General features: G+C 36.0%; 1 protein-coding gene across 1 annotated transcript in view; it reads left to right on the top strand.

The window, feature by feature from the left end:
- Crispld1 (cysteine rich secretory protein LCCL domain containing 1) overlaps window positions 1–19,760 on the top strand; it is a 37,229-nt gene extending 17,469 nt beyond the window's left edge. The window contains exons 3-15 of the mRNA XM_021222037.1: window positions 1,711–1,829; window positions 2,137–2,269; window positions 3,099–3,214; window positions 3,871–3,971; window positions 5,938–6,078; window positions 6,669–6,729; window positions 6,827–6,893; window positions 7,131–7,261; window positions 9,359–9,402; window positions 9,489–9,561; window positions 12,296–12,371; window positions 17,887–18,017; window positions 19,145–19,760. Of these exons, the coding sequence (XP_021077696.1) occupies window positions 1,711–1,829; window positions 2,137–2,269; window positions 3,099–3,214; window positions 3,871–3,971; window positions 5,938–6,078; window positions 6,669–6,729; window positions 6,827–6,893; window positions 7,131–7,261; window positions 9,359–9,402; window positions 9,489–9,561; window positions 12,296–12,371; window positions 17,887–18,017; window positions 19,145–19,196 (1,245 nt within the window). The 3' untranslated portion in view covers window positions 19,197–19,760. The remainder of the gene's footprint in view (window positions 1–1,710; window positions 1,830–2,136; window positions 2,270–3,098; window positions 3,215–3,870; window positions 3,972–5,937; window positions 6,079–6,668; window positions 6,730–6,826; window positions 6,894–7,130; window positions 7,262–9,358; window positions 9,403–9,488; window positions 9,562–12,295; window positions 12,372–17,886; window positions 18,018–19,144) is intronic.
- Window positions 19,761–26,611: the final 6,851 nt, after the last annotated feature.

Genomic DNA, 26,611 nt, shown 5'->3' with positions numbered 1-26,611 from the left:
TGTGTGTGTGTGTGTGTGTGTAGGAAGGCTGAGTCTCTTTCATGAGATCTTTCAGCTTGTGGTCTTATTAGGGTTCTTTCAGTTTATAAAATCGACGAGAGAAAACATGTTTGCTTGGACCCTACTCTTACCTTTCCTCCCTACTCCACCATCTCATCCATAAACTATCTGGAAAGTCAATTTCTGTGACTTTGCTTTTCACTTGCTTTCTAACCTCTATAGCCAAATGTCTACATCACTGAAACGGAATTGCTCTTCCTCATCCATTATTACTCACCTAGTCCATCTACTCTTGAAATATCTTTGCTCTCACTATAGTTGAATTTGCCAATAGTTTTTCTTTAGTCTTTATGATGTATTTTTCTTGTCTTAAAAAGAATACTATCTCATTGTTTTTCTTCCTTCCAATATTAATAATTCTAGACTTCCTTTTCACTTCTTTCACTGTTCTATATCATTTTTCTGAAGTTATTTTTCTCTACATAGTTAATCAAAATTTTATATCTTCAGAACATAATTTTTATTTAGAACTGCTTTTGCATGTTCTTATAGTCTATTTGCATGCATATCACTATCCTCTTGGTATGCACATTGCAACATTCTGCAATTCCACCAAACAAATACTCAGGCACATGATTGTTATTTCTCTTATGCCCTTGTGGCAACTGCATTAATCCATCATTTCTTCTTTTTGACAGCTTAAATTAAGTCATCCATAATTATTTACATATCTATGTGTTATTTTGTCCTGTCTGCTCTTCTACAGCTACCTCCCTTAAACTGTTCAAATGTTCCAATCCTGGGACTGTTTTCCTTTTCTCTTATTATGTGGAGTCCTGTTTTGAAAGTGCCAATGTACTCATTTATATATGGTTTTGTAATTTTAATATTATGACTCATGTACAGTCCATGTTTTAAATTGGTAAAAACTTGAATACTAATTTCATAACTTGTAAATTTTCATTAAGTTATCAACTTGTATTTTGATTTTTTAAAATTAGTTTTAAATGAGCCAGTGAATTCTCATGAATTTTGTAAATAAGAATAGTGTATACTTTATCACAGTCAGAATTAATATTTATTCATATATACAACATGTTCTTATTTGTCACTGAATCCATATAATGAACACAAGAAGGAGTAACACAACTGTCTCCGGGCAACCCATACGCTTTTGGGAGAAGTAGCTATGGAAATAAACATCTCCATGCTTGGTAATAGTGCCAAACAAAGAATGTATCAACGTTTTGAGAGCATCATAAAGTGTGGAGCTTCCTTTGAACGGGTTGGAGAGGTAACATAGAGACCATTTTAGATAATGCTAGATAGAAAGCCAAAGATAGATTCCTGGCTGGCAAATCACTAACCATGATCAAATCCTGAAGAAATTACAGGCTCTATAAGGAAATCTGGCTCTAGAGACCTATGGGATTTTGTTGGCTACATTAAAGGAGAAGAGTAAGGTAAAATAATTTCTTATCACTCTGGCAATTCTAAAAAAAAAAAAAAAGGCACGCTAGAAGGGAAACAGATATAGTCAGGGAAGTTAAGTAGAAATCTGGTGGAGAAAAATTCTAGGTGATAAATGAGGGAAAACAGGTGAATATATTCACTTAAGAAAGAAAGGAGAAAACAAGAACCCATGATGTGAATTTGAAGAGATGCCCAAGGTAAACATTGATCTGTGTTTTATTTCTGTTTACCCTGTAGACATGGGATGTGGAGCTGGAAAGATCTGCAGAATCCTGGGCTGAAATGTGTTTGTGGGAGCATGGACCCACGAGCCTGCTGCCCTCCATTGGACAGAATTTGGGGGCACACTGGGGAAGGTAGTAGAAAGCACAGCTTTTTATTTCTGGAAACACAAATGTCATGAATGCAATGTTCATCACAGGTAGTTTCCTAATGCTTGTCACCTAGGATTAAAAGACTAGACCTCAAAACAAAGACAACTCAGATATCCTACCAACAGATTCACCAATTTCCTAGCCTGTTTTTTTTTTGTATCATTTGTATATTTAAGACTTGTAGCTTACACAGAAGTAACTTTCTATCAGTCCTTGTCAATCTATGTTAGTTTTATATGTTTTTTCCCCACTCTTCTTGTTACTTGTGATTTTTTTTTCCTCCTCACAGATACCGACCTCCAACCTTTCATGTACAAGCATGGTATGATGAAGTGAGAGACTTTAGCTACCCATATGAAAATGAGTGTGACCCTTACTGTCCTTTCAGATGCTCTGGCCCTGTTTGTACACACTACACTCAGGTATGCTTTGTGTGAGCTATAGTTGGTTCCTCCATATTCACCTACACGAACTACCAGAGAACATACAAATATGTGTGTCTTTCTGTTTTACTTAATGTGATTATTTAAGAAATTTGTTAATCCCGTGGAATAGGCGTAATGATGTCTATAAGCAATAACACTATCACAGAAGTCCAAACACTTCCCTTAAAAGGTTATTTTAAAGACTTCACATGTAAAATAACTTACTATGGCTCCAATAAATATTGTTAGTGAACAGTTTGCCATCTTCGAAATAATTTGATACCAAAAATATAATCTATGATTGATTTCCACTATTTGCATATGTGCAGAATTTAGAATCTTTTTGGGTATATTTTATATTTTACATTCATGTTTAGGATTGCATGTATTCCTAATCTCTAAGTCAAACCAAGAAAGATGAGGTTGAGTAGACAAAGGTCACTGTTGCCCTGTCTCTAAAATGGGGGAATCTCTGAGCATTGTACATTTACTTCATTTACTTACATTTATAGGCTTCTGTTACTTAAGTTAGTAAGCTTTAATCTTTTTCATAGAAATGGCCATAGAATAAGGTAGAAATATAACTTTGAATTATTTAGTAGGTTTGTATTTTGTAAATGCTGACTTGTACTGCTTGTAAGTTTTATTTATAAATTGCATAAAAAGCGCAAACCAAATCACAGACAAGACAGATGTTGGGTACATCTCACTCTAGCATGAATGATCTGTCTGGTCTTCTGTAGTTCATTTAATATCCATTTCCTTTGATGCACTACTGTCTCGTTTCATCTGAGCCCTCCTTGAGCCTCTCTTTTCTCAAACACAGGTGGTGTGGGCTACTAGTAGCAGAATAGGCTGTGCCATCAATCTGTGCCACAACATGAACATCTGGGGGCAGATATGGCCCAAGGCAGTCTACTTAGTGTGCAATTACTCCCCAAAGTAAGTAGTCAGGGCATGAGTTCCTAATAGAAAGTTTTCTTAATGTGAAAATAATTTTGAAATCCTGATTTTTTTTTAACTTTCAAAGTATATTCATAAAGTATATTGGTTTAGTTCAGTTATCTCCCATGGCAGTGATTATAGTAGCTGAAACACATGTCAATGTGTAAAGGCAGTGGACTACTGAAATCTAAAGAAATAAAACACATTTTTAATGTGTATTTTGAGGTTCATTTTCTGTGCCATTTATGTGTGCATATTTACTAATTTTGATGAGAGGTTTTCAGCTACACATATTTGAGAATATGTTTTACACATGTAAAGAAGATATGAAAGATTATGTTAAAAATTCACACAACTATTCTGAGAGTCAGATTTAATTATTAGGATGTGTGGAATAGGTAAATGTTCTTTTGAATTCAGTTCTTGGTAATTGTTTCATTTAAAAAATTTTTATAACATTTATATCACATTACTTTAAAATTTTTCATTATAACAAGGCATTTAACTATATGTAAGCCTAGACCAACTGGAGTCCATACAAAATATATACAGAAATCTTTATCTTAAGATGCCTATGTCATTATGTAGTGATGTTTGCAACCTCTTAGCAGTGCTGTAAGACCATGTCTTAATGGAGTGGATCATCTCTTTAGGGGAAACTGGTGGGGCCATGCACCTTACAAACATGGAAGGCCTTGTTCTGCTTGCCCACCTAGTTTTGGAGGAGGCTGTCGAGAAAACTTGTGCTACAAAGGTCAGTGTTACATGGCTTTAGTTTTCCCTTTGAAACCTTTGTTTGTCAACTGTGTAGCACTATACATGTTTTTACAGGGTATAACAAAAGGCTAGGGTTTGTGACATGTCTGTGAGGCCTGGAGCGGACTCCCTAGTGCCAAGAAATAAAAAAAAGTGTCTAAACCCACATTAGTTGTCAAATGAACTTTGAAGAGGTGATTTTATATATGAATAATTATTTCAACTTATTTTTAAAAGATTCATATAAGGAACCTATTATGACAGGGGTCATGTGCCTACAGAACAGTAGCAAGTTTTAAACCACTGACCCTAACATTTATTCCATTTTTTTTTCCAGAGCTGAGGACCGAACCCAGGGCCTTGCGCTTGCTAGGCAAGCGCTCTACCACTGAGCTAAATCCCCAACCCCCTAACATTTATTCTTATCCCAGAAAGACACTGTATATCTTAAAAGGGATCTTAATGTGTTGTTGGGAGTTGTTGCCTTAACTGTCATGTTTAATGGTTTAGCACTTTAAGTTAATTCACTTTTAGTGCTTTGAGAGTTTGAGAGTATGTTTCTATGTATTGTACTGACCCATGCATGGTGAGTCAGATGTGTCTGTCTGTCTCTCTCTTTCTCCACCTCTCACCCTATACTATCTTTCTTAAGCTGGAATAATATTAAGAGTGTGATATACTGTAGAACTTATAAAGTTGGTGTTATAAAATAGATTTGCAGTCTTAAAATGAAAATATGAAAATATGGTAGAATGCTTGCCTAGCGCGCAACAAGCGCTGGACCGAAGCAGTAGCAGCCGGAATAGTTAGACGCCTTTATTCTCAGCATTACTAAGATGGAAGGAGGAGAATCAGGAATGCAAATTCATCCTCAGCTGTATTGAAAGTTCACAGCCAGCCTGAAATACCTGAAATTCTGTCTCAGAAACATGTAATACAAATATAATGCCCTGTTAATGGTGCCTGACAATATCATTTGTATGACAAGGATTTGGATAAAGCCATGTTCTTACTTGGGCATGTTTTACCTTATACTTTCTACTTCTGATGACAAAATGAAGGTTGATGTAGATCAGGTGTGCTAGAAAGGCTGGAGCCCTGTTCCCTCCCTGCTCAGTGCTCATCAAAAGCCATGTGTTGTTTGCATTTGTGTCTGAATCCTCCTTAGAGGTGACAAGCAGACCAGAAGTACCCATTCTGCCTCCCTATTATGTGTCCCTATTTGGTTTCCTTGCCCACTTTGCAGCATACCCTCTTGTGATGGTCTTTGTACAAACCTGTGCCTTGCTCTTCCCTTCACCAATAATTGGTGCATCCTTCTTAAAACCAACACTCCTCTTTATCCACACCTTTCTCCTAAGTTCTGAGTTTAGGAACACAAATGAAAATATACACTTTTTTTTACAGAAGGGCAGCAATAAACTCTTGTTATAGGCCAACCCAGAGTTCAATGCCAAGCTTGAAACTATTCTCTAAAGTGAATATCTTTGCATCTTGAAGTTTGTTTTAAAAGTCAGAAAGTCCATAGGAATTGATGCTGGAATAGATAACAAGGGTATACCCAACCTTTGGGGGATATTTTCATTTGGAGGAGGGGGGAGATGGAGTTTCATAAGCCCTGGTGCTATTAGAGAACAAAGTCAGTTTCATGTGTCTTTATGAAAACCAAACACTGATGCCATACTAGAACTAGATTAGAGGTGAGTCCACTGGACATTAGCTAGGCCCAAACACACATGTGTGCGCGCACACACACACACACACACACACACACACGAATTGAAAGCTGATATGTATATTTCACTTCAGTGTGGTACATACAACCATGACCTTGTACCACAACCTGTGCTGAAAAAGAGTACTAAATTTGTAGTTTTTAGTTAACAGGTGTAAAAAAGCATTTGTTCAATAGTTTGTGCTCATGTAAGTAATATCCAATTTTTTTAATCTTTTCCCTCTGGCAGAAGGGTCAGACAGGTATTATACCCCTCGAGAAGAAGAAACAAATGAAATTGAACGGCAGCAGTCTCAGGTCCATGACACCCATGTTCGAACAAGATCAGATGACAGTGACAGAAATGACGTCATCAGCACTCAGCAGATGTGTAAGAGCTTAATCACATATCAGATGCTAGGACTTTGCATGGATGATAATTGTCCTAGTTTTATTTGCACATTTTCAAAATATCAAAAACATGTTTTAGCTGGGTAGCACAGATCTCTTTTAATGTTAGCACTCGGGAGGCAGAGGCAGGTAGATCTCTGAGTTCGAGGCCAGCCTGGTCTACAGAGTGAGATCCAGGACAACCAGGGCTACAAAGAGAAATTCTTATCTCAAAAAAAAAAAGAAAGAAAAGAAAAGAAAAGAAAAGAAAAGAAAAGAAAAGAAAAGAAAAGAAAAGAAAAGAAAAGAAGAAAGAAGGAAGAAAGGAAGAAAGGAAGAAAGGAAGGAAGGAAGGAAGGAAGGAAGAAAGAAAGAAAGAAAGAAAGAAAGAAAGAAAGAAAGAAAGAAAGNGAAGAAAGGAAGGAAGGAAGGAAGGAAGGAAGAAAGAAAGAAAGAAAGAAAGAAAGAAAGAAAGAAAGAAAGAAAGAAAGAAAGAAGGAAAGACCATGTTTTAATAGTATGCAAAACCTATTTTAGAAGTATTGGAATTATTAAAACTATCTGTGTTTTATTTGTTTGTTTTTCTTTTAGCTCAGATTGTTTCTTGTGAAGTAAGATTGCGAGACCAGTGTAAAGGGACCACCTGCAACAGGTGGGTGTCATTGTCAGCTGACAAGATGAAAGAAGTGTGTGCATTCTGTGCCAGTGATGAGAGAAACTAAAGTTTATTTTCCACAACTGTCACTTAGGTATGAGTGCCCTGCTGGCTGCTTGGACAGTAAAGCTAAAGTCATTGGGAGTGTACATTATGAAATGGTAAGTGGAAATGAAAATTATTTCAGGATGTAACCTTGAAAATGTTTTATCTATTTTGAAATGTATGAAAATACAGTATCTATTTTGAATGTGGAAATTGCAACTTATATCAAGTGTATTAGATGATATTTTTTCCTCAGAAATATTTGTTTAGGTTAAAGTCGTATAAAGAGTCATTTTCTTCTTCATATAGAGTTTGAATTATTTAATATCTTCTGTCTCTTCCTTCCCTGAAAGCAATCCAGTATCTGCCGAGCTGCCATCCACTATGGGATAATAGACAATGAAGGTGGGTGGGTAGATGTCACTCGACAAGGGAGAAAGCATTACTTCATCAAATCCAACAGAAATGGCATTCAAACAATTGGGTAAGAGCCCAAGTGATTTTTACTCTCAGACGAAACGAAATTGTAAGGAGCTAACATATCTTTGACACAATCATAGAAGAATTTATGGAAAAAAATTGCTAATTTTTCAAAGTTCATTTTAGTTTATTGTTTACATACATAAAATGTTGGAGATCTTTTTGCTTAGAGGCATGATAAAATTCTTATTTTCCAAGAGATTCAATAAGTATATGTAAATTTATAGTTAGTCTCTGGGCTGAAGAGATGATTCAGTAGTTAAAAGCACTGACTACTCTTTCAGGGAACCAGAATTTGCTCCCAGCACCCACACTGAAGGGCACAACTGTCTGTAATTCCACTTGTAGGGAATCCAAATTTCTTTTATGCAATTGGCAGGCAGGAATCAAACACACGATGAACATATATACATGCAGGCAAAACTCTTACACGTATAAAATAAAAAGTTTTGAAAATTATAGTTAACTTTTAAAGTTAAAGAGTAAATTTTTCAGCTATGACAGAAAATGCCCTAAAGAAGGTTTATTTATTGCATGTTATTTTATGCAATGAAATGATGTCTTATTCCTGCAATGGTAATTTGACTAATAGGATAAATATGATTACTAAGTAAAAGAAGGTTTTGAAGAGTTTTCTAAGCATGCAATGTACTCTTGTCTTTTTTGTTTGTTGATTTAAGTGTAATTTAAGCACAAGAACATCATTGATTCACTTTCTGAGTGTTTCTCAAATTTAGTACGATGTGTCTCATTCTAAAAGGGAACATTTTCATGTGTGCTTCAAAGTAGAACAGTGTACTCTTTTGAAATGTCTTTGAGTAGTGTAATTTTGATTCTATGTAAAAGACAATATTGAACTTCACAGAAGAAACTTCATTAGGTATTGGAGCATATACTCTTTTCTTGTAAATGTACAATCGCATGAACTTTCACAGACTTAATTGGAACTCATTGCCGGGTATAGTGGTACAGTACCTTGATCCCAGCATTTGGAAGGCAGACGTAAGCACATATCTGTGAGTTTAAGGCCAGCCAGTGAGTGTCAGAGTTCATGGTGAGATCCTGTCTTGAAAAAAAACAACAAAACATGGAATTTATAATTATAACAAATAATTTTTAGAATGTTCCTTACAAATCGGTGTCCTGACATTCTATGTGTACAATTGTGTGATTTTTACCCATTGGCAATGTCTCTTCTTAGCACAATTTATTAGTTTTTTCACTTAGCACAATGTATAAGTCATCATTAATAAACTTACGTTATCCTGAAATTGAATACAGAACTTAAATAGCTTTTTTTTTTTTTTTTTTTTTTTTTTTGGCTTTTTAGAGACAGGGTTTCGCTGTATAGCCCTGGCTGTCCGGGAGCTCACTCCAGGATGGCCTCGAACTCAGAAATCCACCTGCCTCTGCCTCCAGAGTGCTGGGATTAAAGGCATGTGCCACCACGCCCGGCTATAATGTACTATCTTGAATTTCATTTTTGATTGTTATAGAAATGCTAATGAAATATGAAATGTGATACTTTTTTAGCTTTTGCATTTTTGAAGAGAAAGACCTTAATTTGTAGGGTAACATAAATGAAAAATATTAAACACTGAATATGAAACTGGTTGAAATAAAATATTCAGGTTTCATATCTTTAATACTAAGCAAGTAATTTAATGGGTGAATCATGTTTAAGTATCACTTGCAAATTAACCATAGCTCAAAATAAAAGATGATTTTCTTAAAATTTTAGTATATATAAACCAGTTTAAAATTTTAATATATCTTGATATATTTAATCGGATGTCCACTTTTCTACTGGATGATTCATACAATAAAAAGAGGTTCATTCATTTACCATGGACCTATTAACAAAAGTGAACAACTGAATAAATAACGACTACCCCTTTAAGACAGTTGTCATTTTGCATTTTTTCTATATTGATTTTTATTATTTATTATTTATTTATTGTAAATAAATGATGTGTGCTTACATTATTTCTCTAGATATTTTTAAAAACATGTTTAAAGAATTAAAGCCCTAAGAAGTACCAAGAATTACGTTGTTGCTAATGCCCAAAATAATTGACATTTCTTTCTTATTTTTTCTCAGAAAATATCATTCTGCTAATTCCTTCACAGTCTCCAAAGTAACAGGTTTATACCATTTTCTTACTTGTCTTCTTACCTTGTATGGGTTATTTTGCAAAGGAATTCACTTATTTTTTGCTTTAATTCTTCAGTTCAAGCTGTGACCTGTGAAACTACAGTGGAACAGCTCTGTCCATTTCATAAACCTGCTTCTCATTGCCCCAGGTAACCCTTTTCACTATTTCTTTTCCTTGTAATAAGTATAGTAATTTGTATATGTGCATTTGTATCTGCATGACCACTTAATGTGTACCACTTGGTCTGGGATATCTGTTTTTATAAAATTCTGGTTCTAAGGTTTAGAATTGTTTATGATCTAGACTTGTTTTCTAGATATCACACACTACATGTGCCCCAGTACGCCTATTGTACCTTCTTTAAGTATTGGAAAAATACCCATGAAAGGAATTACAGAGACAAAGTTTGGTGCTAAGATGAAAGGATGGACTATCCAGAGACTACCTGACCCTGGGATCCATCCCATCATCAGCCACCAAACCCAGATACTATTGCAAATGCCAGCAAGATTCTGCTGAAGGACCCTGATATAGCCATCTCTTGTGAGGCTATGCCAGTGGCTGGCAAACACAGAAGTGGATGCTCACAGTCAGCTATTGGATGGAACACAGGGAAAGGATTTTTTTTTCTTTTCTGTCTGTAGGAAGGCTCTCACTTTCAGATGTGGTATGAACAACTGATCTTAAACATAGATATAACTATCCTGTATTATTAAAGGAATTACATCAAAAAGAATGTGAAGACCCACAATTTACTGTATTTTCATGTCCTCAGGGATTCCATATCTAAATTTTGAAGTAAATATTAAATGCTTAATAAATAATTCTTCAATATTGCCATATATGACTCACTGTGAATAACTAGAACTTTAAATACCTATTGAAAGCCTAAATGAGTGATTAGCAATTCTATTCACAGCATATAAGCAAATGGGAGTCAAGGACTGGCTATTAGATTTCCCCTTCTCAGGAAAATATGGAATAATAGTAAAAACAGCATAAACAAGCACCCCACCCCATTTTTCTTTATCTGAACTTTTCAAGTAGGAAGAGAGTCAAGTTGAAGCTGTTGATGCAAACAGGATTAAGGCATGGCATGAGCCTAGGGAAAGGGAGGTGGTTTGACAGCCATAGGAGGAAGATGAATTCCCAGTAGTTTTTACATTTAGTGAGATCATTTCTAGTCAGTGAAGACATATTTCAGTTTTCAGAACCTCCAGGTATATTGCTTATAAGAATCCACTCTGAAAAATTATTTATTATTTACCTTTAAATGATTCTGACATATATTTGACAATATACACAGTTTAGTGTGTTATATGGTGTTACACAAATTTTAGAAGTAACAAATAAAGCTATTTCCTGGAGAGGATGTATCTAAATTGGTAAGGGTAAATTGAGTTTAAGTATTACTACTGTTATTACTGATATTATTAGAAAACTCATGGATATTATCATGTTCAAGGTATTTTTATATAGCTATAATGTTAAGTCCATATACTATGTAAAATAATGTTTTCATAGTTTTAAGTGCCTATTTGTGTGGGTGGAAGGGCAAGAATATACACACACAGACACACAGAGACATATAGACACATAAAGAGAATATCAATTAAGAAGTAATATGGTTTTTTTAAAAATATGAATTAATAGTTTCTGGTTTTCTAAAAATGTATTTAATTATTTTTGAACTAAATGTTTCAATTTAAAAACAAACTTTTGGTAGCTTTTTAAAATTTAGGGTAGCCAATCAGATATTAAAATGGCAGTAGGCTATTAGGAGAAAGAACATTCCATGCAGAGAAGAGAAATGTAAAATCCCTGAGGCATGAGCCCATAGCATATTTTGTATGTTGTCAGAATAACTACCCTGACCAGAACATGGAATTGAGGTAGAAGAGCCATCTATAAATTTACCAAATGCAGAAAATATTGTAAGGTTCTATTCATTTATTTTCAATGAGAGAGAAAACCTTTGGGATAATTAGAAGGGATAAATGGCATGCTACAACTTCATTTGGCTTAAATATATGTAAATTGATTGAGAAGAATCAAGTCAAGCAAGATCACAAGGGAGTCTGCTGCTGTAAGTCACACAGTGGCTGATCTGGTTTAAGCTCATTTAGGGATGCCCTGGGCATGGTTGCATTAAATACAAGTGATAAGAATTACTGTCCAGTTGCATGTAAGGTACTAGATTAAAAACAACAACAACAACAAGTAGGTACAGTAAAGGCTTTCTCTGAGATGCCTACAATAATGGATTTTCATTGTGTTGTGATAGGAAGGACATAAAAGAGCAGGACTTAACAGGAGATAAGTTTTATTTTGTGCCAGATGAGTTTGAGATATTTGTTAGATGTAAGAGGAAGTGCTGAGATAGCAGCAAGCATTCAGAGTACAAACTGATACATTCCACCCTGAAGCGTGAACTGGAAATTAACTCTTTGTAGATGAAACTAAGACATTGATCCTGAACAAGACACCTAAGTTGTAAACACAGAGAAGAAACATGCTATGAAACATACAGTGAGTGACAAGCAGGCACACTGATTGGTCAAGCCACACCCTTACCAATTCTACCAACCCTGAGTTCCAAACTCAGTTCCACAGGGCTTTGTTTATGCTCTTTTTCTGCTTTAAATTTCCAAGTCAGAGGCTTCTGAGTAAACATAAACAAATAAAAAAAAAACCCAAACAACAACAAAACCAGGACTTAAGTGAAAGGAGGCACTGTGTCAAGTGCTGACTCATGCCAATGATCTCTTGTAGGAAAGATGGTAAAGAAGGTAAGCGTGCCCTACAATGCTGACATCATTTCTATATAGGTTTCATTTATAATAAATGAACATGTCAGCTTACTTTATGTGTTCGATTTTCAGAGTGTACTGTCCTCGCAACTGTATGCAGTCAAATCCACATTATGCTCGTGTAATCGGGTCCAGAGTTTATTCTGATGTAAGTATGCTGATTGATGCAGCTCACAATATCTGCAAGAATCTAAATACATGTACTCATTTAGATGTGCATATGTGTCCTACACAGAGTTATAGGATTGTTTCTGAACTGCTTATACATATTTTCAGAATACCTAACTATAAATGAATATTTACATAAAATATGCTTGTATAATTATTTATTTTCACTATTTTACTGCATGTCTTGCCTATATATCAGACCCTTAAGGAGAGGGTCTGGAGGCACTCTTTTTTTTTTTAAGATATTTTCTTTATTTACATTTCAAATGTTATCCCCTTTCCTAGTTTCCCCTCCAAAACACCCCTAGCCATTCCTCCCTCCCCCTGCTCACCAACCCACCTACTCCCGCTTCCTGGCCCTGGCAGTCCCCTCTGCTGGGGCATATTACCTTCACAGGACCAAGGGCCTGTCTTCCCATTGATGACCAACTAGGCCATATACAGCTAGAGCCAAGAGTCCCACCATGTGTGTTCTTTGGTTGGTGGTTTAGTCACAGGGAGCTATGGTGATACTGATTAGTTCATATTGTTCCTCCTATAGGGCTGCAAACCCCATTCAGTTCCTTGGCTACTTTTTCTAGCTCCTTCATTGGGGACTCTGTGCTCCATCCAAAGAATGGCTGTGAGCACTCAGTTCTGTATTTGTCAGGCATTGGCAGAGCCTCTCAGGAGACAGCTATATCAGGTTCCTATCAGCAAGCTCTTGTTGGCATACACAATAGTATCTGGTTTTAGTGGCTGTCTATGGGATGAATCCCCAGGTGGGGCAGTCTCTGGTTGGTCATTCCTTCAGTCTCTGCTTCACACTTTGTATTTGTAACTCCTTCCATGAGTATTTTGTTCCCCATTCTAAGAAGGAACGAAGTATCCACACTTTGGTCTTCCTTTTTCTTGAGTTTTCATGTGCTTTGTGAATTGTATCTTGGGTATTCTGAGCTTCTGAGCTAATACCCACTTATCAGTGAGTTCATATCATGTGTCTTCCTTTGTAATTGGGTTACCTCATTCAGAATGATATACTCCAGATCTATCTATTTGTCTAAGAATTTCATAAATTTATTGTTTTTAATAGCTGCACAGTACTCCATTGTGTAAATGTGCCACATTTTCTGATTCGATTTCTCTGTTGAGGGACATCTGGATTCTTTCCAGCTTATGGCAATTATAAATAAGGCTGCTATGAACATAGTGGAGCATGTGTCCTTCTTACATGTTGGAGCATCTTCTGGGTATATGCCCAGGAGTTGCATTCCTGGATCCTTCAGTAGTACTATGTCCAGTTTTCTGAGGAAACACCAAACTGATTTCCAGAGTGGTTGTACCACCTTGCAATCCCACCAGCAATGGAGGAGTGTTCCTCTTCCTCCACATCCTCACCAGCATCTGCTGTTACTTGAATTCTTGATCTTAGCCGTTCTGACTGGTGTGAGGTGGAATCTGAATGTTGTTTTGATTTTCATTTCCCTGATGGTTAAGGATGTCGAACTCAGCCATTCCATATTCCTCAGGTGAGAATTCTTTGTTTAGCTCTGTATCCCATTTTTAATAGGGTTATTTGATTTTCTAGAGTCTAACTTCTTGAGTTCTTTATATATATCAGACATTAGCCCTCTATTGGATTTAGGATTTGTAAAGATCTTTTCCCAATCTGTGGGTGGCCTTTTTGTCTTATTGATAGTATCCTTTGCCTTACAGAAGCTTTGCAATTTTACAAGTTCCCATTTTTTTCTTTTTCTTTATCTTTTCTTTATCTTTTCTTTTCTTTCTTTCTTTTTCTGTTGTTGTTGTTTTGTTTTGTTTTTGTTTTTTTGAGACAGGTTTTCTCTGTGTAACCCTGGCTCTGCTGGAACTCACTCTGTAGTCCAGGCTGGCCTCTAACTGAGAAATCTGCCTACTTCTGTCTCCCAAGTGCTGGGATTAAAGGTGTGCGCCACCACTGCCCAGCTGAGGTCACATTTTTTTATTTCTTGATCCTACAGTATAAGCCATTGCTGTTCTGTTTAGGCATTTCCCCCCTGTGCCCATATCTTTGAGGCTTTCCCCCACTTTCTCCTCTATAAGTTTCAGTGTCTGGGGTTTTATGTGGAGTTCCCTGATCCACTTAGACTTGACCTTAGTACAAGGAGATAAGAATGGATCAAATTTGCATTCTTCTACATGATAACAGCCAGTTGAGCCAATACCATTTGTTGAAAATGCTGTCTTTTTTCCACTGGATGGTTTTAGCTCCTTTGTCAAAGATCAAGTGGCCATAGGTGTGTGGATTCATTTCTGGGTCTGCAAGAATCTAAATATATATATATGCTTACTTAGATATGCATATATGACCTACACAGTGTCACGGGATTATTTCTGAACTACTATACATATTTTCAGAATACCTAATTATAAATGAATATTTACAAAAAATATACTTGTATAATTACTTATTTTTACTATTTTACTGCAGGTCTTGCCAGTATATCAGACCCTTAACGACAGGGCCTGGAAGGCATTCTTAGGAAGGAAAATTCAGTTTGTTTCTCCCCAATCTTTCTTTGGTTCTTCTGTGTCTGAAATGAGAACTGGATAGTTGTTATTTTGTCATATATATGTGCATATATTTAGTCATATGTTCACTGCCAAGGAGACATTTGACAAATGATAAAGAGTTGCAAATAGGTTATTTGTTAATGTACATATATAAGGGAACTAACTGCCAGTACATTGTAATGTGGGACATTAGGTTGATTGCAACAGGAGGTCTAGTATGGCTTCAGAATGAATACACTCATTGCAGGTACCTTTTGTAGTACTAGCCACTAGAAGACTTTAGGGAGATCAGTAGTAGTGAGAATTGTTGGTGAGTATAGATGCAGCAGGCATCAGACACAGCCTTGCAGGGCGCTGTACACACAAAAACTGCAACTAAAGCCAATCTTCAATCCCAGCACTCTGGAGGCAAAGGCAGGTGGATTTCTGAGTTCGAGGCCAGCCTGGTCTACAAAATGAGTTCCAGGACAGCTGAGGCTGTATGGAGAAACCCTGTCTTGAAAAAACAAAAAACAAAAGCAAAACAAAAAAAAAACCCCTGCAACTTACAGGAGGCAGGGAGGCAGAGCAAGGGAGAGGAAGAAGGAATACGATTGACTAATGGAGATAGAGATTCTGTGTTCTCATGATGATGAATTCAGATTCCATGCTGTGGATATTTGGAAGGCATTGCAGATTTAAAAGAGTTACAGAAACAAATGTAGGAAGTCTCTTGGTGATGCATGAAGTCAGTGAAATAGTCTAGATGTTTGGTTATAGGAGGAAGCCTGAATTATATACTTCCTCTTACTTTTCTTATCAATTAGGTAAGTCTAAATCTGTCCCAGTTCATCTGCCCTTTGACATTCTTCCTAAGCCTCTGGCCCCAGGATTGGATCAGGAATTTACCCATCCATTTCGGTTCAGATTCTTACACCTGAAATACATCTTTTTGAAAATTATCTATCATTATTGTGCTCTTTCTTTCTCAAGTGTCACCACTTGCTTTGTGAGGTACATAGGAAGCTAAGATGCCAGCCTTCTTTCAACTCTTTTCCCTCGTTGGCCTGTGTTAGCAGGCAATGTGACCTTTGTGCTTATTAATTATGAAGTACTTTGGAGGCAGCATCTGGGTAATTCAGTTGCTGTTTTTGTCTGCCAAGCAATGCAGAATCAGGACATAGAACACAAAAAGGAGTCATTCCTTAGAGGTTTTCCCTAAGTTCCATAACTTCTCGTTTTAGACATGTCTAATGAAGTCTTTTAAAATCTCTTCCCCACTATTCTGTCTGTAAGGGATCTCTTGATATTTAAAGTTCTGCTCTGAGATGATTTTAAGGTCCTATCTAAAGCCTGTAGACAATATGAGCTGTTAGTGAACTGGAAGATTCTTATCACACAGTAACTGCATAGCTGTAGCTAAGCCTCCCAATCTTTGGTCCCACAAGACGTATAGTCTCTCCAGTTAAGGTTGGTATGGAAAGTTAGGGAGGCGTTAAGCAGCTTCCCTCCTTTTGCTTTCTCTTCCTTCCCTGAGTGTTGCTCTCTTTCTGTCTATAGAACTCAATGTATGTTATGATCCTGCTACTATTGACATCTTTTTTGTAGCTTACTACAGATCATATTAATTCTGATTTCATTCAAAATTCTGCTATGTTCACAAATGAAATGCATCATTTCAATAGTATATTCTTCTAATGTATGGGTAGGAAGAAACTTGACGTCTGAACTTAGGGAGAATGATTGTTGACTGCATGCTTGAGAGCAAAACAGTACTCTAAAATACCTACATGATTAATGATCATCACATGAAAGCATTTCAGGTGCCTTGAGGGGAGAATGCTGATTACACTATTTTAATAAAACAAGAGGAATACTGAAATGTGCAAAAATTACTGTCATCTATTATGAGCATCCTGCCTTCAGTGACCAATGCAATCTGGACTTTAACTTGCTGTGTGAGATGCCCCTTCCTCAGTGGAAGGATGTGCTGTCTTTGACAGACTGCATTTTGTAATAGCAAAACCAGAACAATCAGATATCCTGGCCTTCAGGTTCTTGGAGCTAATAAATCCTGACTGATGCCTAGGGGTAAGCACACTGTGATAAAGCAAGGTCAGGCCAGACATGCATATTTGTGTGAACTTTAAAACCCCTGTGAAACCATCCCCATTGTGAACTGAGAAAAGAACCCATCTGATGCCAGTAACAGGTTGGGGAATGACTATCGGGAGGTGAATTAGATCATGGGTTACTGAAACAAGCCAAGTCCTTCTTGTCTATCTTTGCCTTGATAACCAGCTATTGATTCATTTCCATAGAACATTTTGATGGTAGCCAATTTGACTTTGGAAGATAGTAGTTTTAAGCATTGACAATTTGGATCAGAAACATTAAATAAAGCTTCTCCTCTGTAGAACTCCTGTTTAGCTTGGATTTTGTAGCTGAGTATGTGAGTATGGCATAGTAAAATGGCTGTGTATAGATTATTTTCATCAGGGAAAAAAGTCTCCATTTCATGTATGCCTGCATTCTGGCAAATGGATCTTAGATATGGGTTGAATTGCTTATAAGTAAAATCAGAATGAAGCGAGGGTCATTTCCTCTATATTGTGACTGTTTCATCATTGCACATGTTGCAATATCTACCAGCAAAGGCTGAGAAAGAATTATGAATGGTGCTTGAAGAAATAAAAGGAATTAATTTCCTCTGTACTCCTTTGGTTTTAAAATTCTGCTGGGACAGAACAAGTATTTCCAATATTGGTGATGGTAAGTTTTCGCTATGCCAGCTACGTTTAACCTCTACATTCAAACTTGCTGAGAACTGGTTTGATGCATTACTTCCCAAATACCCCTTTATGTGTGGAATATTATACAACAGCTGCTCACTGGCTACACTACAGAGCAGAGTCTGTCATAGAATATTATAAGTCTAACATGGAATTTCTTCCTAATGCTGGCTATTGTCTTCACTTGCTCAGCTGTCTAGTATCTGCAGAGCAGCGGTGCATGCTGGGGTGGTTCGAAATCATGGTGGTTATGTGGATGTCATGCCTGTGGATAAAAGAAAGATGTACACTGCTTCATTTCAGAATGGAATATTCTCAGAAAGGTAAAGCCCAACAAAACATACACTATTTTACATTTTAGTGGGTTCTCTTACTTGTTGCTACTCCACAGTTCTGCTTAGAATTGTAAGTGGCTAAACTATGTGTTTCTTTGAGCCCTTGCATAGCTTCTATTCCTTCTGGAATGAGAGGAGCTCTAGTACCAGATGTGGTTATGTCCTGTGGGCTTATGAAAAAAACAACATGAAAATTGGATTACCCAGATAATGATTTTAAATTTTGTCTTCTATCTACGTGTGTGCCTAGTGTGTCATATCATTGTGTCATGCCTGCTTATTTTGGTCAATATCCTCACTTTCTCTATCTAAAAATCCTTTCCCTACTCATTGTATAAGAATGAATATAGAAAGGAATTTTATTTTGTCCTTAGGAATATTCAAATTCATCAATTAGAAAACAAATTTTTTGTATAAAATACAAATAAAACATTTATTTAGAATTTTGCATTACTTTCACTGTTTGCTTTAAAAGAAAAATAACCCCCAGATGTCATTGGATAGAGAGAGACACACACACACACAGAAACAGGCAGGCAGACAGACAGACAGATACAGAGAAGAGAGAGAGAGAGAGAGAGAGAGAGAGAGAGAGAGAGAGAGAGAGAGAGAGTTGAGTTATGGTGATACAGTTTGTATTTGTATTGTATTAAAGTTAGGAAGTGATTATAAGTCAACACTCTACAGTGTTGCTTAAGGATCAGCCAGGTTCTAAGTTGTAAATAACTACTAATGGGATAAACCAATTGCAAAGTGTAGTCTCAGTATCCTTGCAATAGGGGTGAAAGAGCAGCTGCCTAACTCCACTGTATTAGAACTTATGGGACAATTCATGATATCATGCCCCAGATGCTGTGAAACTGTAGAGTGTCTAGTGTCCTTCTTCATGAAATTCTCAAGTTTCTTTCTTTAGTAATTTTCAGTCTGGCAGGCAACCACTACCTAGAAGATTGTCATCCTTACCAGAGCTTCGCTAGAACAGTAAATTTTGTTAGTCTGAGACAGTCGGTCCATCTGACTTCATGGAGCTCCTGCTTCAATGTCCTCACAGAGCAAGATTTATTGGGAGGATTATATGTACAGATGACCTTAATGTCCCTTTTGTGTTCTTGCAGTTTACAGAACCCTACAGGAGGAAAGGCATTCCGTGTATTCGCTGTTGTTTGACCAGGAACACTTGGAAGGGTAACAGAAAGCCTGCTCCAAATGCCATATTTCTGATGTCTGTATACAGCAACTGTAACATTACTGTACAGAAGAGAAAAAGTATTGCCAGCCCATGATCAGACTGCCACTCTTGATAGACAAAGTCTATAAAATAAAATATTAGCTTTGGGGAAAGTAATGAACATTTAATGGTTTTAGAAATCCTGTGTTAAATATTGCTATATTTTCTTAGCAGTTATTTCTACAGTTAATTACATAGTCATGATGTTCTACATTTCTTATACTATATGGTGCTTTGTATATGCCACTGATGAAGTATATCTAAAGTGACTGTGAAAGGCCCTTAGAGTATTATCTGTCCATTGAAAAGCAATCAGCCTGAAAACTAAATGGAACTTTTAAGTCACTTTTTTTTTTCAGACCAGTCCAGTATTGAGTTCTCTGTCTGCCTTTCCCTTAGGACTGGGCAGTTTTTCTCTTGTGTTAAGTTTCCTTGTGCAGAACACTAAGTCCTGATGTGGCACTTGTTATTTTGTATTAAAATAGTCTTTTTTTAATTTCCAAGTGAGAATATTTGATTCCTTGGGAGGGGCCACACTGGCATGTGGAGAAAGCCTAAGCAGTGTGGTGGAATCATGTAGTAAGTAGAGGGTGAGATGGCAGACAGAGCTTGCTGACCGAGTTGTTATTTGAGCTGAGTTCATTTTTTTCATTTGTACCCTGGCAGGTACTTCTGCAGGCCAGGATGTATACTTAAAAAAAAAAAAAAAAAAAAGAGTCTAACGAGGATGAACTAACTGGTGCATTATATTATTATTACCACTGGTTTTCATAATGGCAATCAGCTTTATGTATAAACCTTTCATTAGTGTGATCCTATGGTAGTGATGCATTTGTTTCTGTGAAAATATATGTGCTTTGATACTTAAGTTCTGTAAAATGTTGTTTTTTTTTTTATTACTGCTGGTGAATTTTCCCATAAGAATATTAAAAGTAATAAGTTTCAAAAAGATTATTTTTACTTTTACATGCATGGTTTGACTTAGAATCATTCTAAAATAACTAAAGTTGATTTTATTTATCTAAATTGACTTACTGACATCAATATAAATAAGTGGTTCCTAGTAGAAATGCACAAATTCTACCTAATCATACAGATATTTGTTTTTTGGAAATAAATAGTCATTTATTTAGAAACATTATAACAAGAGAAATGTTAAATAAGAGAAGTGCTATGAATTTAATAAAGAAGAAAAGAAGTATCAGACAACAAGGTAATTATTATAATTATGAAAGAGCTGAGTAGAAAATAACTACTTCAAATATTTTTAAATGAGTAGGAGTATAGAAGCCAATATAATGGAGATAATTTGCATGCACGGATCAGGGAAAGGAACTGGGTAATACAAAAGAAAAATGAAAAGCAGAGACTCAGAAGTAATTTCAGAAAAGTAGTTTAAGAATAAGGCAAAACTGCTTGGTCATTTGTTGAGGATTAACAGACAGTTAAATGGCTCAAAAGGAAATCAAGAGTTATAAAGCACAGTTTTCTAGAATTATTTTTTCCCCAAATACACATTATCAGTTTTTTCCATACTGGGTAGTTTCACTGTATAGAGAACTAGATTTCATAAGGACAATTTTTGAGAGTGTTTAATTGTAACTTTCCTGAATCTGTGTGCGTGCTTGCATGGGTCTTTCAACCTATTTGTGTTCTGGTCACTATTCTCCCTGGAGAATGTCCATCACTTTTGCCAGGCTAAGGTTCTGTCTCTAGTTCAGTTTATAGAGACTGAGACATTTTTTTGAGGGGGACGAGATGTAAGGAAAGGGATTGAGAGTGGTTGGTATATACAGCGTATGTGTGAAAAAAAAAAAGTGTGGTATGATGTGGTAAAAGACAGCATTGGGCATGCAATATACCATAAGTATATCTTAGTTTTTGTTATACTCATTTTTATTTTCATTTTCCATGGAAAAACTGTTCACCTATTATACTGCTTCTGTTGGTGAACATATTAAAAACTGATCACTTTCAAAAGTTTACTTTCTCTATCCCTTATTCATCATCCTTAGTTCACCTAAGTTCATTCATTCTTTGATAGATACCTCACCAAATATGAAACCTTGCAGAAATTTCCCTACAGTTCTTATGATATGAATTAAATACTGTCTACTATAAAACCCTTTAATTTGTCTATATTATTATAAATTGTCCTCATATTATATACAGTTTTTAAAAATCTAATGTTTTTTTTTTTTCTTGGCTGCCCAAGTGTCAGTTGTGGGGTCAGTTCTATCAAAGCCAGTGATACTATTCTTATAAGGCTCAGGATACACTGTGCAAGAGGAAATAGGAAGTATTGGGCTGGAAGATAGAGTACAGAGCTAGGAAACAGGATTTTCCAGACTTCTCCAACCAATGCAATAGTCAGCTCATGAAAATTGTACTTACCTGTAGGGGGCCCACACAAAAATGACTTATCAAAAATCAGTCCAGGAAAGAGACACACTCATGAATCTCCACATCTACCTCTTATTAGCTAGATTTCTGTTAATGAGACCAAGAGCAGCTTATAAGGAAAAGATTTCTTTGGCTTATGGGTTGTTGAAGAAAGCCATTGCAAGAACTTGAAGTAGAGACCATTGAGGTAAGTTGCTTACTAGCAGCTCTTACCACACATAGTGAACTGGATTCTTTCACATCTCTTGTTCACTAAGAAAATGTCCCACAGAATTGTATGAAGCCAATTTAATGAAGGTAATTCCTCAACTGAGATTCTCTTTTCCCAGCTGACTCATGTTTGTATCAAATTTAAAACAAATGAAGCAGCACAGCTCTGAGGAATAGACACACATGAATTCTAAAAGAAAGGGACTCTCTGTTTTTAGTTTTGTATCTATTGCTGAGTCCACTAAGGTGTGGGTAGCTGCAAACCATTTGTTATATTAATCTCAATGAGTCGCAAAACAAGATAAATAGACTTGAACTTGGGATTTTTTTGAGGGGGACAAGATGCAAGGGAGGGGATTGAGCGTGGTTGGTATATACAGTGTATGTGTGAAAAAAAAAAGTGTAATTAAGAATCTTTTTAAAAAGAATGAACTCTATGAGAATGGTAGATTCTGAGAACGTAGGATCTACCCGACCTAGGAATCCATTTTCTCTGCCACACAGTACAATTATATGACTGATTTTTGTTCAGATCAAAATTGCTTTGTACAAGTGATTGGTCAATACTGTTGAATGAACACTAGTGGTTCCTCATTTTATTTGTGGTGACATAAATGCTTCTGACTACATAATAGAAGCTACTAATGTGACAGCTGCTCTGTATTCAGATTATTTTTTAAAAGACCAATGTTTATAGAACAGTATTAGTATCACTACTGGATCTTGAAAATCCAAGTAGATCTTATGTTACTTACTGTATAGTTTGCCATCTATTGAAATAATCAGTGTAATTTTAAACAAAAATAAATTTCTATTCTAATTTTTAGCTACTTTGCATATGCCAATGGCCATTTTTTCTCCTAATGTTTTTTTTTTCTATGAAAATTTCATATATGTTCACAATTCATTTTGGTCATAGCTATCCATCAATCCCTCCCTCCAGCTCCCCTGAGGACACTTTCCCCAACACAGTTCCTTCTCAGTTTCATAGCTCTGTTTTATAAAACCGACTAAATTCAGTTAGCATTTCCTGTATATGAAGAGGTATGGGGTAATGGGAATGGGCAGTCTACTAATCCTCCCAGCACCAAGAAGAGTAACTTTCCCTCCCTTAATAACCATCACCTGATAAAATGGGGTTTTAAATAGAAAAATTAAAAGCCTATCTCCCATCCACGCTGGGACTCCTGACTGTCTTGTACTCATGTTGTTCAGGTTACTACAGCAGTTATGAGGTCACATGTGCAGCAAGAGGTCACGTCCAGAGGTCAGCATGTCACAGCACTCCTCCCCATCCTCTGCTTATTAAATTCTTCTCGGTCTCTCTTTCACAATCTGCCCTAAGCCTTGGGTGGCTGGGCCAGGACTGCGAAACAGATTTCATCTACAGCTTAACACTTTCAATCACTTATTCCTAGCACCCCTCACCATGAACAGTTAACTGTTGCCCACCTCAATGGGAAACTTTCCTGACCAAGGTTGAGAGCAGCACAAATCTATAGATGTAAACATGAATATTTAGTAGGAAACACTTTGACAACAAAGATTACTAGAAAATCAACTCCAATAGGTTCACCCTTAGAACTAACGATTTCCCTAGCTATGATGATCATGTTTACAGGACCAGACTGAATTCCTCCCTCTGGAACAGTCCTTCAATTCAGTCAGAAGAGCAGTTGGTTACTCCTGTGGAAATTCTTACCGTTTTGCATTCTTGGGCATATTTTGCCTGGCAAATCATATTATAGCCTGAAAGTTCATATCTGCGTAAGACTGCTGATACCTTTTATCCCCAGCAAAAGTCTGCATAGCATGTTACAGTACTGTGAAACCTAGAGAGATTGTCATGCTCAGTTCCAGATTAATTTTCCTTTGTCCTCAGACCTAGGTGCATGGTGTCTTCAGAAAAGTGTATCTCACCCATAGTTATAGTGGGAAACCAAGAACTATGACAATAACCTGGATTGTTTTGAGTGTCTCTGGTGTATACCCGACCAATAATTCAACCATGCAGGCTTGATGTTGAGATTCTCATTTAACAACCTCTGTCTTCTGGGAACAGTGTTTTTCTTCACCCATAAAGGATACTTCTGTTGGAACACCTTCAAATAAAATATTTATGTATAGTGTGTGTGTGTGTGTGTGTGTGTGTGTGTGCGTGTGTGTGTGTGTAAAAGTTAAACATTAGGAGTTCATAAGACTTCCGCATGCATGCTTAGTTTTGGTTAACCTATTTTCTCTTTTTCTCTTTTCCTTTACCCTTGATTGCCATCTTGTATTCAAGAATGTAATTTTAAAATCTTTACTATTCATGAATATTTGTTAAATTCTTGGAAAGCAATAATTATTTCTACTAATATTGGGAGCTAATCAAAGAAACAATCTATCATTTTTGAATCTCTAAACTTCATATTTGGAGTTTAAGACAATTTTCATACAAAAATTCTGTTGTTTATTTGATACTGAGAAATTATATGAGGTGTGAGTCCTACCCTGGCAGCATAATATTCAGGAACTAAATAAACAGAGCAGTGAAATAGTTCATTAATTCATTAGCTTTAAGACTGACTTGAATTTTAACAAGGCTGGTGGGGGCTATTTATAATTCAGCAGTTAATGCTGAATAAATCAGTTCTTTTTCTTACCTCTACATAACAGCACTGGAAATAGTGACTGATTTTATCTAATCAAAACTTTATTAGTTATCATATGGTTATAATTACAGACAATATGATGAAAAGCAGAGGAGCCACATATATGTAATTCATTAGTTCAATTCAAAGGAAGCATGCAGAGAAGATGTGGAAATCAAATGTTCGTATTCTAAGTGCATTCATTGATTTAAAATATAATTCAAAGGGAGAAAGCACAGATTGTGTCCTTACATTAAAACAAATAATAATTTTTAAATGACTCATATGAGAACAGCATGACTAGAAACAATACAGTGCACAGCCAGTAAATAAACATTGTTGCCTTGCAGAGCATTCTAGCTTCATTTATTAGGAAACACTGAGTTTTATTCAGTCTTCTAGAGGCTATATTGATCACTGTAGAAATTCTTAGAAACACAAATGCTCTCCATGAATAAATTCTTGTTATTAATATAAATATCATGTTTTAATTGATATTAGCTGTGAAAATTGTAGCACTTTGACCTACAAGTTATAATGACAGTAAAGACAAGTTTCTCAGCACTGATAGTAAATGCTGAGTACTTACAGATGCAGAGGCATGATAATGGAGAACAATTCCTGCATGAAAAACAAACAGAAAGTGCAAGTTATTGCACAGACATTCTAGAGACAACCGTGTTAAAGACAATAGTTCAGATACATCATGAGGGCAGATGCAGAGAGATATTGTATCTTATAAGTTTGGAGTAGTAAGTACCAAAGCAGAGAAAACTGGCTATTGTCTCTTCCCCAGTCAGCCTCATACTCATCTAGAGATCAAACCCAATTGTGTTTATTAGGCTACTGTTCTACCATTGAGTCCCATCCTCAACCCCTCAAAAGACATTCTATTTCAGAACAGTGTATCATTTTAAAGCCCAGACAAGCCTAGAGCTTGCTGCAGAATACAAGTTGCTTTGAATATTTATGGGAACCCTCTCTACTCAACTCCAGAATTCTGAGATTCCAGGTATGAACCTCCATATCTAACTCTATAAGATTAAATATACATTGCTGAATTTAAAGAGAGAACACTATGTCATAATTCACAATATCTTCACTAGGCTCTGATCTTCAGAGTTTTACTGAAAAATACACACACACACACACACACACACACACACACACACACATATTACATAATGACATTAATCTAAAGAATTTATATTACTTCATGGTGAGTAGTAGTTTGGCATTATTGGGTTCCAAGATGTCTGTCAGTTAATATAACTAGCTTATTTTGTAAGCAATGGTTTGTACACTAATATGTGAGGGAGAAAGAATTAAATGAACTGGGGAGAAAGAGATGTCATTATAATCTTATACACCATTTGTTTCTAATAGGAAACCAGAGATAATAGATTATATTCCCGCTCTTTGGTGACTTGATTCATGGCTGTGAGAGAAAAAGATTGGCTCTAGAGGTCAGGTGTGACCTAAAAGTAAATTTCATAACCAGTGTAGAAGTGGAAGACATAACCAAAAATCTTGTGTTTGAAACTACAACAAAATGTGTATATCCATCCAAATTCAAGATGGTATTATATTGTGATGGCATGAAAAATTTAGGGGAAATCATAGCTGAACATGTATAATTAGTTAAGACATTTTGTGTTATCATATCAGTTTTGTTCCCCTTTTTGCTAGACACAATAGAACATTTGCAAAACTTTTATTAAAGGTAATGCTATGATCCTAACTTTCTCACAATATATAAGAGGTTTAAATGGAAGAGCCTGGTTAAAATTACCTAGTGCTTCCAAAATACTATGTAAATTATCAATACATGTGCATAAACATGCAGAATAAGATGATGAAGTTAAAATATTACATTCTCTCATATCTTGCATGGATTTTATTTCAGATTTTCATGAACTATTCCCAATTATATTCAAGAAAATGAACTGTAGATAGATAGAGAAATTTAGATGGAGAAAGTGGGTAATCAAAATTTTGTGGAATGAGTTAAGTTTTTTTTTTTTTTTTTTTTTTTTTTTAGTTGTAATTTCAGAGCCACAGACATGTCTCAAGAGAAATGTTTGCTTTCACACTTGTGGAATCTGAAT

This window comes from Mus pahari, chromosome 22 (assembly GCF_900095145.1).
Source record: "Mus pahari chromosome 22, PAHARI_EIJ_v1.1, whole genome shotgun sequence".
Taxonomy (NCBI): domain Eukaryota; kingdom Metazoa; phylum Chordata; class Mammalia; order Rodentia; family Muridae; genus Mus; species Mus pahari.
The sequence above is the reverse complement of the archived record's forward strand: the minus strand, read 5'-3'. Positions and strand labels throughout refer to the sequence as shown.